The sequence below is a fragment of the Manacus candei genome, unplaced genomic scaffold (assembly GCF_025592945.1).
Source record: "Manacus candei isolate 608988 ecotype Guabito, Panama unplaced genomic scaffold, ASM2559294v1 h1tg000067l, whole genome shotgun sequence".
Classification (NCBI taxonomy): domain Eukaryota; kingdom Metazoa; phylum Chordata; class Aves; order Passeriformes; family Pipridae; genus Manacus; species Manacus candei.
The window spans coordinates 10188833-10209733 of NW_026138115.1; the positions used below are offsets into that span (position 1 = coordinate 10188833).

General features: G+C 40.8%; 1 protein-coding gene across 3 annotated transcripts in view; it reads right to left on the reverse strand.

Moving 5' to 3' along the window:
* Window positions 1-20901, reverse strand: part of ESRRB (estrogen related receptor beta) — a 128525-nt gene that overhangs the window by 73229 nt on the left and 34395 nt on the right. Inside the window, exon 1 of one of the 3 annotated variants that reach the window (XM_051806378.1) lies at window positions 10599-11296. The exons of the other annotated variants lie outside the window; for them this stretch is intronic. Within the exon in view, the coding sequence (XP_051662338.1) occupies window positions 10599-10648 (50 nt within the window). The 5' untranslated portion in view covers window positions 10649-11296. Of the gene's footprint in view, window positions 1-10598; window positions 11297-20901 lie in introns of those variants that run through there. 3 annotated transcript variants of the gene reach the window in all.

Here is a 20901-nt window from a genome sequence, read left to right on the forward strand (position 1 = left end):
AAAGACAGAGATGCTGTGGCTCTTAAGCTGAGCAAAAGCGAACTCTTCATACACGAGGACAATTTATCGCTTTTCTTACTAAGGGTCTGCAGTCCTAAGAAGCTCTTATGGAACAGATATTTGAAAAGATGTATCTGTTCCTCTATTGCCCATGATGCCATGTCCTCTTTCTCCCTTCCCCAAACCTCCACCTAACTGCGCTGCACCTATACTTCATGTCAGGTTCAAGCACTGTTCCTGAACAAGTCATCTTTGTCCACTGGTTTTCCCTTAAACTCTGCCTTTATCTCTGAATCCTTTTTTTTTAAAAAAAAAAAAAAAAAAAAAAAAGAGATCTCCATCACTCTGGATGCCCTCCTTCCCCTGAAGCCATGTCTCCTACTTCCATCTCCTCTATCCAGTGCTACAGAGCAGATCTCTGTAGGGACAGGGCATTTTACATCTCAAAACTTGGTGTGAAATCCTCCATCTGTTTCGAGGGATTCATGAGTTTTTCTGTGCCCACCTTCTATAAGTTACACGCTTTGAGCACAGGATATCCTGATGTCTGTACAGGCCTCTCAGTGCATTACAGACAGTTCCCCTCTATTGACACTCAGTGGAATTCGGTCCCCACAGGAGATAACTTTCCTTGAAAATTCCAACTGTATTAAGATGGCGTGAACGGTTTTTTCATAGTATGTATTTACCTGGTCCCTTTCCAATCTATGCATCTGAATCGAATAATTGTCTCAGAAGAGGGAGTCAAGAACTTTTAAAAGACACCAGCCACCCAACCTCTTTTAATCCATCCAATATTAAACTCGTTAGTCATCAGGATAACAATCCTATTTGCAAATCAGTTACCTTTATCAGATAACCAGTGGGACCTAGTACAATACCTATTAGTCCAACAACATCGCCACCAAGATATATAACGGCTTCTGTACAAAAACCTTTCTTCTAATCCTTTTTAAACTCAACAAGACTGATTGGCTTTTATTATTCATGAATTAATTTTTAACTCTTGGTCCAACGGGGGAATTGAATCTATAACATTTTGCAGAGACTGAAACAAAGTGATAGTATGTTGAAAAGGTAAACCAGCCTAAAGCAGGTAATTTTATTTCTTTCAACCAACAATTAAAGTGTGTGCGGAGGGGGGACACTTGAATCTGTTTTTCCCTAAACACCCAAGGGAAAATTCTAAGGAAAATTAGTGTATTAAAACATGTATAGATATCACATCACTGTATTGTAAGAGCTTTTGTTCTTGTTTCATAATAATGTTATTTTAAAAAGGTTGTGGAATTAAATTTGTTCATATTTAAAAAAATAAATCTATCTTAGAATAGGAAATTGAGAAGGGAAATTTCAACAAAGACGGTCCATATTATTAGAGAAGTAATGATCATGGGCAGAGATTAGGGCTTATAGTTCCTCTATAATGACAGCCCCCTAACTGTAATTGCTAGGAAAAAAAAAAAAAGAACTGCTCTGTTGGAAAATAAAAAACACTTATAAAAAGAATAAAAAGACAATAGTCAGAAACACTGTAGGCGATGAAACAAAAAAAAACCCAAATATCTCATAATCAAATAACCTTTTAAGCTACAATTCCATAAGGGGAAGCACACTATGTTTTGTGCCTTACCAAACCAAAATCACATTTAAAAAAAAAGTTTCCAAAATAACCAAAAATTAAATAAATAGATAAAAGTCAGTGATTTGGAATTCTTTTATGGCTATGGCACATGACCCCATCTTTATCTGGACAATGTTATAGCTGGATGTATGTTTGCATACTGTTTTTAAATTACTCTCTGATACTTTGTTTAAAGAAAATCTCCGTTCCTCTTTAAAAATCACCAATTACAGAAGATCTAACTGCAGTTATTTAGTAGCACCTAACCCTACATAATCCATAATTATATATATTCCAAGAGAAACATCCAATTGTTTTTTTAAGCACAAATGTTCTATATGGTATGTACAGCATTTTACATTTACAAAACACCTTCTATGTAAGGCTATGAACAGATTTACAAACTTTAATTAATAAAGACTCAGAACAACCTTGTGATGAAGACAGACATACCTATCCTTATTTTTTTATATACATTTATACACTAATACACACAGAAATATGCAACCACATGCAGAAAGGCTTGCATATGCATAACAGGAGACATACAGATAAGTGAAATAGTACTATGCAATATTGAATGAACACTTGGTTATACATAAAATTATATAGTTCATATACATGCACGTTCTTTTAATTCATAGTATAGGCACAAGTATGTATAATTAAGGGTGTACACCCTCTAACAGATATTCATTCATGCACTTACAGATCTGTGTAGGCAAGGAAACTCTTTTCTCTCCTACTTCGATGCATTCTAGTCCTCTACAGTGGGCTTGGTGCCCCTACGCAACTTGTATCAATTATTCCAAAGGAGATGCATCTGGCATCATCGATGTAAAATTCTACATACGGACACATGATACATTTAAACATCGTTTTCATAAGGTCATAGTTGCTACAATCTATTAAGCCAAAGAGAACCCATAGGAGGTAAAGTCATCATTCTTCACAATGCCCAAGCACCAAAATGCAAGTTTCCATGTCAGCATTTCCTTGGCTTTGAAGGTGAGTTTCAACTACATCAGACAGCTATGGTCCCCTCCCTACCCCAATACCTGGTTAGGCTGCATTGCAGGCTGCACATCATTGCTTGGAAGCCGCTGTTTAACACAGGTGTATGGAGAGCCCTGATCCAGCCTCTGCACTACTGATGAATCAGGTAACAAAAACTGCCTACTAAAGTGTCAGGCAGTGCGCACCAAAGCTTTTAGAATTATAGGAGAATGTTTCAAGTGTCTCCCTGTACCATTACCCCCTTAGTCTCCAAAAATGACAAAAAAAACCAAAAAAACCCCATCAACAGAAATGCAAAAACTATGAAGAAACTGAATTAAACTCTTAAAGAGAAAAGCAGAAGCAACATCCTATATGTCTGAAAAGGAACTGAAGAAAGACTGAATTTGTGTGTTCCAAAGAATTAAATCGCTCTTCCCTTACAGCACTTTCTGAACTGTTAAAACTAGATGACAATCAAATGCTATACATGCTCTGGAAAAAAATAAAATGAGAGCAACTCCTCAAAATTGCTGTATGAATCAAAGGTTGTTTTAAAAATAAAAAACAAAGCATGTAGAAAATGTACACATTTAAAACGTGTATTGGTTAATTCTGGTTATGTGCACCAAAAATAAATTTTAAACAAATCCCTGAAATCAGTAACATCCTACGTTCTCTGTTGCTATGTTGCCCCATCTGTGAAAAACTCATCTAGATAAGTATTATTTCTTAAATCAGGAAACAAATAATATGTCTGAGAATTAGAAACTTGTCAGCTTGACTGAATAAAACCAGAAACGACATAGAAGATTTTGGAAAAATAAAATCTGTTGAAGAATAACTCTTTAGTGTCCTTCAGCTGTTTAATTTTTTAATATATAAAATGATGTAAATCTCAGTGAGAAATTTGGTTTGTAATCATTCATGTCAGTACATCAAAAAAAAAAAAAAAAGTACTTGCGGCCGCTGATAGAAAATTGTATTTCTGTCTTATTTTCAACCAAGTGCTTACACATTCTTAAAATTATCATCTTCATATGCAAAATCATAACAGGAGAATTGAACATTTTTTTAAAGCTGTTCTTTTGACCTTTGTCTTGAGTGAAAGGACATGGAGACAATACACTCACCAGCATTGTTCACAGTGACGGCTCCATCACCGGAGATTGAAGGCCATTATTACGAAAGCCAACTTTAAAGTGCCATGAGAAAAAGGAGAAGAAACTAGAAAATAACACTTCTAAATATGCCGTATGTACAAACAGCCTTTCAGACCAGCAGACACACAGCAAGAAGTAATTTTCAAGTAAAACCAGCTGCACTAAAATACAGACAATCAATTCAAAACAAAAGGTGCTGTAAGAAATTTTCTCCTGTTATGCAGGATACTTTAAGCTGGAGGTACCAATTCCATCACCCACATTACAGGTTATTTTAATTTAAGAAAAATATATGACTCTTAAAATACATGATAAATCAAACACAATATCTGAGAATGGAAAAGGAAAATTTGGACTGAAAGAAGGGGGACTCAGAGGCTCTTACCCCACCAAGAAGAAACTGGAATAGGTTTCCTTTTCCTTCCAAGCCTTCAATAGGATGCAATATTTGCAAGATGTCCTTACAGTCATGACAAAAAAATTGTATAAAAACAGCCACCCCACTCTAACCTATTTTATTTCACATACATAAAAATGCAAAAATAAATAAAACTCTGTCCAAAACCAGAACACTCCTATCACAAATTTTATTACATTTTAAGTCCTATCCTGAAATCAAAAAAGAAAAAAAGACAATATTCACATGAAAAAGCAAAATAGCCCCTTTTAGCTTCCGATGCACACATAGGTTTGTGACCTTATGAACAGATTCCGTGTTGTTCATTAAATCCTAAATTATTGTTCACTAAATCAGGAATATTCTTTGTAGGACAAAAAAGTCATGCTAAGGGTGACTAGACTGAGATTTACCAGGATTCCACAAAGTGAACAGGATTTGTTAGATATTTATTCCTCCCCCATCCAGAAAAGGAGTGCAAGAAAATTCCAGCTCAGCAGGGACAGAGAGCCATCGCAGGTTGTGTGATAACAGCTTGCCACCTGCTTTTCGCAAGTTGTCTCTGCGAAGTGCAAGGGGCACTGAGTGGTAACGTTGCCTGTGGTGATCGGAATGCACTGAACAGCTCAGTATGCAAAAGCACTTACTGGTACACAGTGCTCTTCACAAAGGGCATTGTAGAATGCTTTCCAGACTGTGTCAGAAGTGCTAGGAGAGGAAATATTAGTGCATGTGTCACAGGAGGAACGTAAGCATTTGCTATTACAATAAAAGAAGGTATAAGCAAATACAGGTACAATGCTGCTCATAGTCAAAGAAAAAAGGAGGGGTTGGGGTGGGGGCATGGAAGAAGACAGGAAACTTAACAGCAGTCAGATTAGAAGGAAAATTCCTCTGCGAGAACAGCAAGGGTTAACGGTAACATACAAGCCCTGGTCCAGTCAAGATAGGGTCAAATGATGTGCAGTGAAAGTTTCAAGGCCTCAATCCCCCAGAGCTTGTTTGCTAATTACATTTGCAATTACAAACATGACAAATATATTATTATACAGTGCGTTCCACCTTGAGCAGACATGTTTCTCCTCACGGACAGTCACTGCCAGCAGCCAGACTCTCAAGCACTGGAAGAATCCAAGTGCACTGTGCTCCAGCTGCAAGCATCGTTTTATGGGCATGTCTATTGCTCTGAAGAGACAGGGCAAAGCTTTAGAGAGAGGCAGCACAGCAAGGATAGAAATAAATGTAAAGAATAAGTTACTACAATTTAATGCCTAAGAAGTAAAACTCACCAGGTCAATAGCTATTACTAATAAATAATATTAAATTATGTTCTGTTCCCGATGACAGGCGCAAAGCACTTTACACATGCAAGCTACACAGAAATTACTACATTCACAACTCAAATGCAGCCTATGCCAGGAAGACAGAAAGAAATCAAGTTTTTCTTTTTTTTTTTTTTTTTTGGCAAGGTCACCATAGCTGTGTACTGCTAATATCTTCTTTCTTAAGTCCCTTCACTAAACAAACAACTATCTGACTCACAGTTTGCCGTGGAAACTCTGATTTTTTTTTTTTTCCCCTTTTCCCCCCAGTTTCTATAGCAGCATTACCTAGGAAGCTCACTGCTGGGTTCTGGACTGATACTAGATTTACTTGCTCCCACTGCACAAACTAAAAATTCTGTTGTGTTCCCTGGTTGTAATGTTACCACCAGCAGTTCTATGGAATAAAGAACAGGTCCGACTGGGAAGAATTTCCCAGTCTCTGCAGTCTACACTGGAATCGTTGACATGCAACACTAGCTGCTGCTACAACCCCCAACTCCTAAACCAAGAAGTGTAAGTTAAAATAAGTTGGGGAAAGGACTTTGGCTTTTATAGTCAAGCTTTGTCACCACTTTTTTCTACTTTTACTATTTCTTTTCTTAATTAAATCTCTCTTAGGCATTTTACACTCTAAGGAGAAATTCTAACATGCTCCCAATGGAACCCATAAAGTTCATATACTCTCAGGTTTAAACCTTTTACCTTCTCCTTTTTTCTATTCCCCAAGAGAATTTGTATCCTTCAAGCCCTGAAAAATTTTGTAAAGAGACCCACTCGCGCAATGCACAAAACTTCTTACTGAACTGAAATTACTTGAAGAGTACAGGTATTTTCAAACAACATGAAATTCAGAGCAGTAGTGACAGCACAGAAACAGGGCTGGGAAATAACAGCAGAAAGGGCACAGAAAGTAGAGGAACATTCTCTTGGAGAGGAAGAAAACAAGATGTGAAATCTCTATGACAGCAACTTTCTCTGATTCAATCTCTCCGAAGTCTTTCCCCTTTCAGGCTAAATGCAATATTTATTGATTACTTCAAATCAATAAAATGAAAAAAAAATCCTATTTTTTAAATATATTGATCTTTCCATATTTCTCAATAATTGATAATGATTAGATCATGTTTACTTTTACAAGTGGAATTAGAAGAGGAGGGAAAAGTTAATACAAATACTTTTAAAAGGTACCGATTTACTCATCAGCCTCGTGCTCACTAAACTTAGTGTACTGAGACCCCATTTTACGATGGGAACCTTGTCAGAAACTCAGTACCTACAACAATTCCCTTACAGAGGTTTTTCAGTTTATTCTGTCAACAAAACAAACAACTCCCTCCTGTTCTTCCCAATTAACAACTGCTCCCTATCCCAGCCTGTCAAAGATATTCAGAGCAGACAGCTGCATTCATATTCTCTGACTCAGATTTCCTCCCATTCACAGAATATGGAGATTTCCATTAACCTCTGAAATCAAGTCACATTTCTTCAGTCTATTATGCATTAGGGTCAGTGACAGTAACTTTTTAAATTCCCTGCCACAGGGCCAGAATTTGCTCCTTCACAGACTTAAAATTCCAATGTTATATCTTTCCATCTCTCTATCTAATATGTAATTTATTACTTTCAACTTTTTCCTTCTCTTCATAAAATAATTTTTATTTTTATTACATCAGTGGCTCACATGTCTTTCTTGTACATCAGAGGAAACAGTGTGAGAGACATACCATCTGGCAGGATGCCCTCATTTGCCAATGGTTTTGATTTTACCTTCATGATGGTTCCTTGGTCAGTTTCTGTCTGTCATGTAGAATATTAATTAGAAACAGAAATGGCAATTTTGCAGTCCTATCAACATTTTTGGTGGCAACTAAGCAAATTCTCTGGGATGTGAAAGTTAATACAGAAAAGTAAAATGCCATATTCCACTCTCCTTTGAAACAGCCTTAGGTTTGCATGAGAGAGATGCAACACCAATATTTCATATGACCATACTTATGCACGTGTATCTACCTGCATATAAATATTTACAGATGCACACATATGTTTGTGTGTGAATATATTCACATATGTCAGTGTACATTTGTGGTGTCTGCACACACATTCCCTTCCTGCTGTACCGCAGACAGACGTTGTCAGTACAGTGTAACTAATGTATTCTCACCATATGCCCTCACCTGAGAGACAAACTGCAGGTACAAATCTTTGCCTTTGTTAGTTTCCCAATTCAAACTCATACAAAATCTTCTTCCTTGGAGCTGTATCACCTACCCTAGGAATAATTCTCCCCAAGGTCAGTACCAAAATGTAGTGGATTTCTGTGCAAGAAATTAAATACATACATAGCCTTAGAACACATGCACAAAGGGTCAAAATTAGCCAGATGCATTTTCTTACTCTCCTTGCAAGATCCTGCACTGAAGGAAACCACAAAACCTGCTAACCAGAACTTCCACAGGTTCCTGGTGTAATCACTCAGATCAACACACACAGGCAATGGACAGGGAACTTTCATTGCTCTAGGAAGATAAATACAAAACCTAAAGAATGGATTAGGGGTAAGGAATTCTTTTGCTTAGTTTTTGTTCAGACTCTTCTTGAGTCTGACTCTTAAAAAAAATTAAGATCTCCTCAAACTCCAAGGTGAACGGAGTCACCTCTCCTCTCCTTTGCCTTGTTCATTCTCTCTCTGTTTCAATAATTGTGAGGTGAAATACATTTTCCAGGGAACTGTATGGATCACGTATTGAGTGACCACATCCACTTCTCTTCCGACATTCTACTCTTCCTCATATTTTTTCCTATAGCTTAACACGCAACTAAACAAGAAGAACCAGTTTGCAATGTTTTTAAATTCGCTGCTACTTTAAGGTTTAATTTGACAAAAATTGCCATCCACAGAATTAAATGCAGTATTTACAAAAAAAGGAAAATAACTATTAAAATAATTTCAATAGCTAGCAGTCAGAAGAGTAAATCAGTAATGTAAGAATAATATGCTCACACAGTTAGTTAGGGATACAGGCACCTGTATTTACACTGTATGTTCACAATGTAATTATGTTACAGTGGGAGGACAAGATGGCTAAACGGATATCTACTGGGTCAACTCTTATCCTCAGCTACAGGAATGTAATGTGAAATATAACTTTAATAAAACTCAAATGTAAATCCAATCAGTACCTGACACGCTGCACATATACCTTTAAATAATATTGTATTTTTAAAGCTTCCTACAGCTTACTTCTCCCAGTAACTTTTTCCAGACTTTCTTGCATCACTGTACTCCTTTAATTAAAAAAAAAAAAAAAGAAAAAATTGAGCTTGAGATATTTTACATTTTATTTCTCTAGTCTTTCTGCCCCAGCCTCAACAATGTTCAAGAGAATGTATGTTGGCACACAGAACCAAGCAATTCTTTAAACAAAGAGCTCTCCAACAGTTCTTCATCTCAAAAAGCAGCACTCCCTGTCTACTGTAAAGTTATAGGGGCTCAGTGGCACTTCCCCCAGGGCCACCTTCATCTGTCTACTCAGCAGCCAAAGAGTTGTGAATACAGGTAAGGTGCTCCTGACATTTTTGAGAGCTGACTGAAAGCCCATGAAAAAGTAAAAAGGGTGAATGGTAATATAACACGCATATTACTTCTTAATATTTTCATGTTGTTTGAGGTCCTTTTTCTCAATTACAAAAGTATAAAAAATAAAAGGAAAAAGTTAAGAGACAATAGAGTAAGTGATGAAAATCTATCTTATGATTGCGGCATTTTGTTCTTTTTTTTTTTTATTAAGGTAAATGCATTTTCTATTTTTGCCTTAATTTTAAAAGACTCCCAGCAGCATACAGAACACATTTCCCTTAAGAAATTGTTTGTTTATTTTTAATTCAAAATGGAGCAGCCACAAGTGAAGCACCAGTGGGGAAAAGAAAATCACAAGGGTTAGATTATTAATTTCTATTAACAATACTAAGTCTCATTTTAATGAAACTGCTGGAAGCTGGGGATTAAAGGAAATGAGTGTAAAGACAGATGGAATATTGGGAAACAAGAGATAGAAAGACAAAATCTGAAATGAGGAAAGAGTGGTATTTGTGGGGGATTTGCTTGGTCTAAATTATTTTGATTTTACTAAATACAACGTGTTCTTAAGACAAAAGCAATAAAATAGGCAAAATTACTTCATTCCCACCTCTGATGACACCACAAAACCTGCAGAGGTGACACACGGATTAACATGCAAACACACAAAAGGGGACTCTGTTCGGGGTGAGATTTATCGGAGAGGAGTAATGCATTTAAAATTAATTGTTCCAGTCAGCTGGATACAAACACTAAGAAGGTTTTGCCTTGTTTCCTAACTTCCCCAACAAGATCAAACCAAACTTAACATGCTAAAGTGATTTTAAACACAGCATTACCAGGCACAGCCTACTTCGGAATACAAAGAGCAGTAGCAGGTGCTAAGGTATCAGCCACCGGTCCCAGCTCGGGATGTCTGCTTGCCAGCCCTCCGACTCACTCCACTCTTTCCCCGGGCAGGCTATCCAAAGAGTAAGCTGCAGGAAACTGAATTTCCATAGGGCATTTCGGGTGAAAAACGGACTTCTTAAATAAAATACAGTGCTTTAATGGATCTGCTTCGTATAATTTTATATGCATATCTCTTTATAGGCACCTAGTAATTCATCTAATAAAAATCCTAGCACAGACGGAAAGTAAAACTGCGCAGAAAGGACTGCCAGCGCTCACTGTTAGCTGCCTGTTCCTAGGAGATGAAGCATTAGAGGAAGAAGTTACACGGCAAGAAAGAAACACACCAAAATGCCGACACACCCCCAAGTGCTGTGCCGCGGACTCCGCCGCACCTGCCGGCGCGGAGGTGCGCCCTGCCCTGCCCTGCCCTGCCCTGCCCTGCCCGCGGCCGCCCGCTCCGCACACCCAGCACACGCGGTGCCCCGCGGCGGCGGGAGGCGGCGGCTCTGCCGCAGGGAAGGCAGCGGGACTGCGGGGTCCCTGCCCCATCCCACCCGCAGCGGGACGCATCGCCAGTCCCAGCCCGCCCCCGGCCCGCCCGGTCGCGGCACGGCACACTCACTGATTGTGGTAGCCGAGCGGGTCGGAGATGCACAGCTCGGAAATGTCCATCAGTCCAGTTTGAGCATTCCCAGTTGGAGGAGAAAAAAAAAAAAAAAAAAAAAGAAAGAAAGAAAAAAAAAGGGAAAGAAAAAACACAAGAGAACAACTAAACTGCAGTGGGCTGGGAGAGCGGGGAGCGCCGGGAAGAGAAGCCGGCCCGAGCCCGGCGGCGGGGCGGGAGGCAGCGCCGCTCCGCTCCCGCTCCCGCACCCGCGTGCGGACACACTGACGGCGGCAGGAGGCGGGCGGCGCGCAGGACACGGCCACGGGGGATTTCGCCGCCCCGAGCCCCGCTGTAGCATTAACGCCGGGAGACGGATGGAGACGGCAGGGCGGCTATTGGCTCCCGCGCAGGGGCTGGGCTTGGAGGGCGGCCGGGGGAGGCACGGCCGGGGGGGCCGCCGGACCCGGCACCGGCACCGCAGCGCGACCGGCGGTGCCCGCGCAGCCCCTGCCCGGCAGGAGGGCGAGCCGGGGCCGGAGGAGTTGGGGCACGGTGGGATGCAGTGCGGGCCGCCAGCAGGGCTGGCCCCGGCACGGCAGCGAGGGCGGCGGGGCCGCCGGCAGCGCCCGTGACACGGAATCGCAGCTCCAGCTCGGTCCCGCCGCGGGAACGGTCGCAGCGGCAGCGCACGCGCCCCTTCCCTCTTACCCACTGATCTGCCTCTCGTGGACACCGGCTGTAGAGTTTAGGGTTGTAAAAAAACTTGAGGTGAAGGGTACCCCGTGCACTATTTACGCGGGCATGCCGGCGGGCGGCTGTGCGCCCAGACTGCAACCCACATGCACAGCCTAGGACACCGGCGTGGCACTGGAACGTGCATGTCCCATGCAAACACACAACTCCACAAACATACACTTCGTGCACATGCACAGACCCGCGTCTCACAGCGGCACAGCCTAATCACTGCACTCGGACATCTGCTTTCCCATACACGCACAAACGTGTGCAGAAGAGTGCCTGAATCCCATCTCAAAGCAGTGTAATTCAGATGTCACTTCAATGCAGTTGATGAAACTACACTGGAATAAATCCTGGCATAGGAGATCAGAATCAGACATTCAGGATAACAGCACATATTCCCAGGCACAAAAACCATAGCTACAGACCCTCTGCAATCTTCACAAACATCAAAACTGGCACACACAACTAATTTAATGAAAGACATTTTCAAAGCTCTGCATATGTACCGGCTGCTGGTAGAGTCTGTGTGCTTTCACAGTTCCCGCATGCATCTTCACACTCATACAATTCCACTGTATATTTACAACAACATACCAACACCTATTTGAAGGTCCCTCTCCATATAAGCACACAAACCTCTCAGGCATATGCCTACCACACACAGTCTTGCACTAAACCCCTGACTCACATAGAGCTGCACTAAAGGGTCTGTTTGTCACTTGCTACCTACTCTCCACTTTCCAAACTGCACTCACAAACCTGACTCGTCTCTCTCCTATGCTTCTACTTCATGTTTAGATGTTCAGTGCTCAAATACATAAAATTATACTTAACATTAACAAAAACTAGAGGCCTTTTTAAAATAAAAATACACGCAAACATACCTGGATAAAAGCTTTGTTCTCTTATGCCAGACAAACAAAAATAAAAATGTAGAAACTAAGAGAGTATTTGTTAATATAAAACCTAGAATCTAATTTGAGGCAAGAGTGTGCAACACCAGGAGAAGCAAACGGCAGACTAGAGCTTTTTGAATGATGGAGGTGATACAACATAGCAGCATGGCTCAGCTATAAACTATAAACACAGACTAAATTAGGCTACAACTTTTCACACAACCAGTATTTGTAGAAACTTGAGAATATTCAGAAAAGAGGAACAGCAAAAGTCACAGCCAGTGTAAACTGTCATTGTTTTATTGAAGTCTTATCAATGCAACTTCCTCACTACCTCCTCTACCAGAGATCTTAACAAGGGTCATATAAACTAATGGTGTGCCCTAGCATGTCCTCAGACTGTGTGAGGACATGATTCTGATCAACTATCGTTGAGACAGGACAGCCTAAGGATGTCAAGACAGAGGTCTTTTATGGTGAAAGGTACACATGAAGACAGCACAGAAAACAAGTTAGTTTAGAAAATCAAGACAGAGAGAAGACTCATTCAATTTTAAGAGTACAGCAGAATCTGTTTTCCTGAATGTCACAGGTGACACAATTCAGATTATACATCTTTCCATGAAACAAAATTAATACAAACGGAAGATATATACATATACCTTTGTACAATTAAGTGATATTTAAGGCAGAAACTCTAAGACGAAGAGACAAGAGACGAGCTTTAGCATGGCATTAGCATTAGTTGGGCCCAGGACTGTAAGCAAGGAATCTCACTAACCACATCGGAGAACACCTGACCCAAGCACAGGCAAGAAGAATGAAACCAGCACCATTGCGTTTCCAACAGAAATCTGAGACCAGAGAGGAACTCACTGATGACTTGGTTGCCCCATAAAGAGGATTCCTGATGCACACAAGCAAGAGAGGCTGGAGGAGACACACAGGGTCAGGGCCTGGGTATACTACAGCTCAAGAGCGAGAGAGGGTGTTTATAGTGAGCTGATTTTGACAGAAAACAATTTTCTCCAAAAAGATGCACTCTGGCTGGATCCTGATTGTGCAGAAATTAGCTCCGGTGTAGGCTCTCAGTGAATGGGAGACCAGGGTGGGAATGGCTTGGCAGGCAGGTCCTGCTCTCCCAATAGCTGATGTTTTAATTTTGCACTTTAACTTCTATCCAGGCTGAGGTGAGGCAAGCAGGGAGCCATGTGATTGCCTGGCACAAGGTCCACAGGTCTGAATTAACTGATATAAACAGTACAATAGTGGGTTTGTACTCTGGAAATGGGCTGCTGCTGACAGAGGACTGCCTGGGTGACGTGGGCATTTACGGAGTGGTGCAAAAATGTAATATTAATCTCTTCTGACCCATTGCAAATGGATGAATGGAGCTTCCCCTGCCTTGAGAGTAAGCTGTGCAGAAATCTGGCTCTTCTTTTCTGATAAGGATAGAAAGGAATAGTCTCTGTTAGCTGGGCTTGATTTGCCAACCTTAATTCCCCAAAATAGAGAACGAGTCCTGAAGGCTGATTTTGGAACTTCAGGAGGCTTCATTCTTTGCAAACCTTTCTACACACTGCACTTGCTGAGATTTCACAGCTTTAGCCAATTTCTTTTCCCCCAAAGAATAAAGGAAACACTGATCTAAATATGGCCATCCTTCCAATATGTGTGTTTTTAAAACAGTATTAGGGCAAGGGTAGAAAGCACTGTCAGATTAAGCTGGTAGATCTGGAAGCAAAAAAATTCTAGGTAAATCCAAGACAGAATTGCATATGCAACAGCAGCTTGCCTTGTAAGCATAGCCTTTGTTTGCTGCCCTGACCAAATCCTCCCCTGAAACTGCTGCTCTCTCGCTTGCAGAAGGGGCAGAGCCTGCAGGCTCTGAACAGAGCCTACCCACAGGTGCTCTAGTAAGTGCTACCCATTGGGATGACTTACATAAGGCAGCCTCTGGCTTTGAGGTCATCAGCTGTCCTCACACCTTGTCCCAGTACAGAGCAACGATGTTCCATCAACGTTAGCCTTGGACAGATGACAATCAGGAGTGCTACAGGCTGATGGAGTGATAGGCAGTATCAGTTCTTTGAGACATGCAAACCCCTTTGAAAGAAAGAAGGGGAAAGAAAGAAGGGGAAAGAAAGAAGGGGAAAGAAAGAAGGGGAAAGAAAGAAGGGGAAAGAAAGAAGGGGAAAGAAAGAAGGGGAAAGAAAGAAGGGGAAAGAAAGAAGGGGAAAGAAAGAAGGGGAAAGAAAGAAGGGGAAAGAAAGAAGGGGAAAGAAAGAAGGGGAAAGAAAGAAGGGGAAAGAAAGAAGGGGAAAGAAAGAAGGGGAAAGAAAGAAGGGGAAAGAAAGAAGGGGAAAGAAAGAATTGTGGGAAGTCTCTTGTTTTACTGGCTCTTCTAAGAGATTGATAGAGACTTTCTTTGAAGACTTTCCTCTGGCCTTTAATGACTAATCTGCTTTTGATAAATTAATTTTTTACTTTAAAAAAAAATTATCATTTTAACAACTTTTCATCAAGCTGGCTGATTGATTGGCTGAAATTTCATTTGGTCTAATATAGGAGTAATTTGCAAATCATGCCAAACAAACTTGATTTCAGTTGTTGATAAGGCTATTTTTTGTGAATAAGGAAAATGCAGAAGAGGGAGAGATCTAGTTACTTTTAGGGGTTTGGGATTTTTTTTCCCTTTTATGAAGGCCCTATTATTGTATTCTCACAAGGAAGTCAGTGAAATGGTATTAGCATAGGGTAAAAAAAAAAAAAAATAATAATTAGGAGGCCTAAACTGGGCAGAACAGTAATAATAATAATTAGGAGACCTAAACTGGGCAGAACAGTCTTGGGTATACATATTTTTATCTTGTCTGCTGGAGAAAGAGGAGTTCTATGACAAGAAACCTTTACCAGCCCCTGCCTCATTTAAGGAAACAGTTACAGAGGGGTCATTGGGGTGAATTCAGAAGACAACCCTTTCACACTTTTGAGGCTAATAGAACTGATTAAACTTCACACAAGTCTTGAATGCCCTGATCCATTTGCTTTGCAAGGCTAGTAGCCCTGGAGAGAAACTTAGGTACCCTGAGCACAGCCCCCTAATGGCTGGTAGACTTTCACAGCATATATTCTCTGCCCTAATAAACAGCTACCCCAGATACAGACTCAATACATGAAGACAGACCAGCCTTCTTTATTTTGGGCTCTATTCTATTTTCCCTTACTACACCCAAACAAAACAGCTTGTTCTCCCCACCAAAAGTAATGTCTTGTTTTCTACCAAAGTCCAGTAGGTTTTTTTTCCCCCAAAAAATGAATTGGCCTTAAGAACAATATGCTTCCATCAAAAAAGATCACCACCATCACTGCTGAAGCTCAACATCTATTTAAGCAGAAAATAGTTTTCACATTGTGATTTTTAAACAGTGAAACCCACCTGAAAATCCTTAAATATGTTTTAAGCATTACCTTGTCTTTAAAACCATGAGCTTCCCTTAAATTCTGTGTTAGGAACCCTGAGATAAAACAAACATAGTCCCTACACTGCCAATGAAAGATCAAGGCTTTCTTTTAATAACCCTTTTTCTTTTTTTTTTGTAGGGCCAATGCAGTTTTCTGTCCTTTTATACCCTTTTTTGTCTTTGCAATGTTAATAGCAGGACTCTAGTTCCAGAGCAGAATATCTTCCTGCTGACATCTTAAACGAAACTGCACTGCAGAGACACACATGCACAAAGACAAACCAGGCGAAGCTATACTAACTTTTGTAAAACTAAAACACGGCATCAGAGTAAGAGGCAGATGCAGAGTATTTTACCACATAGAAAAGAAAAAGACAATGGGAAGAGACATTTCTTTCCAGATTATAGAAGGACGTGTAATAAGAAACATATAAAGAGACAGGAGAGGAAATTATATAGCTGGGATTATGCCTTCTGCTCTCTCTTGCATCATCAGTTAGCTGGAGTATTTGATATGAACTTCTATGCTCCTTCCCAGAAAGGCGGCAGTGTATCTTCTTTTATGTTTTGGAAATCTATTTCTTGGTCAGTCTTGCCTAATTCTTGTTTAACTAAATGGACAGAAACCTTCCTCAAAAAAGATATGTAATTACAGAGATAGGTGGATCTTGTAGACTTAGAAGACTTCAATGGAGAGCTGTGATCTAGATCCAAATTTTCACCTGTTGCTGATCTGTTTTCTGTGATGTATTACAATAATCCTCAGCTGAGCCACTGTGGTCAGGCAGAACATGACCAAGACCCTGACTGGAAATTGCTTTTATTCACAGTCACACCTACACATCATTTACTAGCACACTCAGTGCTATTTCATATCCTCTCTTCAAACTGGAGAAAAATAGAAATTAATCCTTCCCCATCCATGACCCTAGATGTCCACAGGGCAGTAGCTGGGGTATTTGCTTAGCTACCAGGAGGAAGGAGGGAACACAAGGCATCAAGGAATCTTTACGTCTGCTTAGCTGTTGCCAATCCTCCAGCACAGAGGCATCACAAGCAGGGCCTTCCTAATATGGTGATTCATCCTGTTAGATAGGACATAAAGTCAATCAGCATCTTTTCAACTTTAACTTTTCTACCTCAGTACACTAGCTTCAAGTCTTGTATTGCAAAAGGCAAAGGAGGATAGTCAGGAGAACTGGGCATGCTTGTTCATTGCTCTGATTTGGGGAGGTGATTAGCTGATTCTCTCTTCAAGCCCATGCACTCTAAGCCCATCAGTTCTAATCACTCTAAAACCATAATATTCATGGTATCAGCTTACTTACTGAACTGATCAAAAGAAACATCTGTCTTGTCAGGAGAAATAAGTTACTGTTACGCTAGAAGTAAAAAATGAAAACATTTTTGGCATGTGCATTGATAATGGCAAGTGTCTCAACCAGAAAAGGAGTGGGGCTTAAAGAAGCAGAATTACTCAGAGTTATGAAAGTATGCCCACCAAGGGTTAGGCAGTGAGGATGGAGGATAAGTTTTCCAAGTCTGTGATGGAAACAGTGGGCAAGATAACTTATTTCCCAGCAACAGCAATGAGGTGGCTCCAGTGACCCAGACTTTAAAGTTTTAATACTATGACATGATGAAAAGCAGTGAGTAAGTGTGCAATTTACTCTTAGCTGGGTTCTCTGAGCAGATAACAGAGTCCATTTGGAAAATGAGGGAGGCAGTTCTAGGGAAGCAAAACACTGAAAGGACTTTTCTATCCAGGGTGTAAGGGATGAAGAAAGCAAGTATTAAAGACCTTCCTTTCCCTGCAGAAACCTCCATCTGGCCTCATCTGGGCACTGCTGATAGAAGACTATTGACTTCACCAGGTCAGCCAGGCCAAATACAGAAGAGCTCACCAACAGCAGATCTATACAAAAGTATTTAACAGTGAGATGAACCTGCAGGTCCCAAGTGACATTAGCCAACCTGATGTAGTTTCTGTCTGGAAAAAGCAGAGATATCAGATGATCAGGAGTGCTCTCCTAGTCACCTCCTCCAGCCTCAGAATACTCCAGTTTTTAACAGTAAGATGCTACAGGCTTTGGCTAGAGCCAAACATGGTAGAGCCCAGCTTTGTTGTGATATGCTGTATCTGCCTCAAGTCTCCTTTGCTCTGAATCTCTAAACAGCTCGGTTAAGTACATGACCTTTTTTAAGATTTGTTCTGTACTAACTTTGGTGTTTGAAGAACAATGCAGATTTTTTTCACAGCTCCCTCTTGAGTTTATTTATTACTTGAACTACATTTATTTCACATGTTGGACAAGAGCAAATTGCTGTGACAGATTATTTGATTAGACAACTTTGCCAACGAACCCTATCCCAAGCTTCTTAACTTACTTTTAACTTCTGAGTTCTATCATGAGATGTGTGTCTGTATCTCACTCAGACACCTGCAATAAAACATATTAGGAAATCACTGCTTTGTCTACAGGTCATTAACATTCAAACACTATACCTATAGGTCATGAATGATCATGTTTTTGCAGTACACTTTCAAAAAGTATAGAGAAAAAAATAATGAGAAAAATAATCCTTGCTTATACTGCAAAATATCACTTAAAAGAGGCAGGGCAACTCAGGACCATATAAACATGCCTACTTTAGCTACACAATATATGCACATACAGTATCAAGAAAGTAGCCACTCACAAAGAGACAGATGCTGGTTACTAATAAAAAAAAAAAGCACTTCTATGCAAGAGAGGAAAACTTTCACCAGCTGAGTCCTAATTCTGTTATGCAGCTTTATGTACTCCAAAAGATGGCAATCTAGAGAAAGTACAAGCCCCTGGATGTCTTTGAAAAGGTCTTATTGACATGAGCTCCAAGTCTTAAAATTTCTCAGAGTTCTAGGCACAGAGGCAGTTGTGGGCAGCAGTAGAGCCTTCTCCTGATAGATCTGATCATGTTCCACTGGATTTCAGCAAAAATGCCTTCATCTTTCAAAGTCATGGGTTGCCAGCTTCACCGTTCCTATGGCAGCATTAGAAAAGATTACTTTTCAGTATCATTGTTAAGGCAAACTCAAATCTCAGTCCCATGTGGTTAGAGGGTGACTTTGGTGCTGCAGCCTCCTAGCAACAGGTCCCCATGGTCTCCACAGTGCTTACAAAAGAAAATCCAGTTTTGGTCTTTAGCTAATCTCTTGAATACCTTTATTTTAGTGATGATCAAAGACTACCAATCCCTCCCCTCTCTGTTCCTCTGTTGAACATAGCAACCTTCCCTTAAACATTTCCAGTCAGCTGAACTTAGTAGTACTCAACTCATCTTTTAGACCTTGCCCCTCAACATTTGACAGTACTTCATAACTCATGCAGTCATCAACTCAGAAAAGGGTAGGCTTTTATGACATAACTTCCAGGAGTTGCTGCTACCAGGTTTGTCCTGGGAACCATTCAGTCTGGGGATAGCACTTCTCCTCGTTAAACCCATTGCTTTTCCAGAGTACCAAGAAGTTAGACAGAAGCAGGACAGAAGGAAGATGGTAGGAGAGACTGTCACTGCTTCAGATTCAGGTCTGATTAACAGCCAATGGCACCCAGCCAACGATACGCCTTGCTTATGAGATAGATGGTATCAGGCAAGAGTACTAACTTGAGAGACCACCTCATTTCTATGGGCTCATTTCATGAGGATACTCATTAAACTGACCAGTCAAGCACAATGGTTAAAACAAACGAAAAACATAGGTCATTAGCTAGCAATTATTTGGGCCGAGTTAGCCCATAGGCATGACAGCTGCATTCCACCCAGATAGACTAGTGTCTCTTCCAAAGGAAGTGTGGGGGACAGTCATTAGTCTACAACACAATACAAGACTGTGCTACTACACGTCAAACAGGATACCTGAGCAGCACTGTAAGGATGCTCAGAACATGCTTTGCATGTCCTACTGCCCAGCAGGTAGGTTCTGCTGGTGGAGGTAGTGTTAATACTTCTGCGTAGACACCCATCAGATGCACAATAAATATCTCCAAGGGTTGCACTAGGATACAAACCAAACACCTTTAGATTTGGCTATATATTTGCTATTTAAGGACCATTCTTTTTTTTAGCTACTTCAGTTCATATATACAAGATACAAAAGCACAAGCATAAGGTCTAAATTTTGGCAAGCTGTCCCTTAATGCCCATTAATGAGATGCTGTAGGTCAGCTGAACAGATAAATGAGAGCCTACACTCGTAACTTATGTTCCCAGATTTTTACCTACACACTGTGGAGCAAAAGATAAGCACTCGGATGTCTTAGTGATTAGATCTCCCAACAGTAAAACACATTCCAAAAGCATAGTGTCTTAGAGTGGTATAAGAGTTACTAATGTCTGTGGGATGTCCAAGAGCATCACGTGTCCAGCATGCTCAAGCAAGAGTCAATACTACCTCCAATACCCTGGGAGACATCCTGTAGAATTTGTCGGAATAAGGTCTGGGGCAGCCTGGTAGAACCAGTAAACTGTAGCTTTGCCTGCACTGCTATACTATTTCACCTCAGCCAAAACTCTTGACACAATATTAATATCCCCCAAAACCCTCACTCTAAAAGAAATTGTTCCTCCAAAAGTGGGAGACGGAGCTGGGTCGTCAAATGAGGGTAAAAGTGGTTTAAAAGCCATTAAGAAGAAAACAACCTAGGCATTCAGGAGCAATCACAGCTGCTTGGGTTGATCAGGAGAGACAGAGGGAATTATTTATTTATGGACTTCCTGCTCTCTGGGAGTGGAAGCTAGGGAAGCTTTCAGAAGAGTGGGGTGCAGGAGCCAGGTGCTGCTTGGAATCCTCCAGAGGTTTTACTGGCCTGGGCCTCAGGAGAGTTAAATGCAGTTCATGCTCAAAGCATCCTGGAGCCATCAACTTATCTTTCTCAGAGCAGGAAAGGCCAGAAAGAGCATCACATAGATCTCTGCTGGGATGAAGTACATGGAGAGCCCCGGGCACCTAGATTGCCATGCAAGCTTTGCATAGCTTTCAGCAAGATCTCTTCAGAGCAACAGTGCTTGAGTACACAGCCGTTTCTCTCTTCTCATGGATCAGCTGCTTCCCTTTAAACACAGATCAAGTGTCTCTAGGGACTCAGCAAGCATTTAACAGACCTGCCTGATGGAAGGACCTCCAATGAGAAAACCAAGACCTGAAACTCCCAATAGACATCCTCAATTCAATCC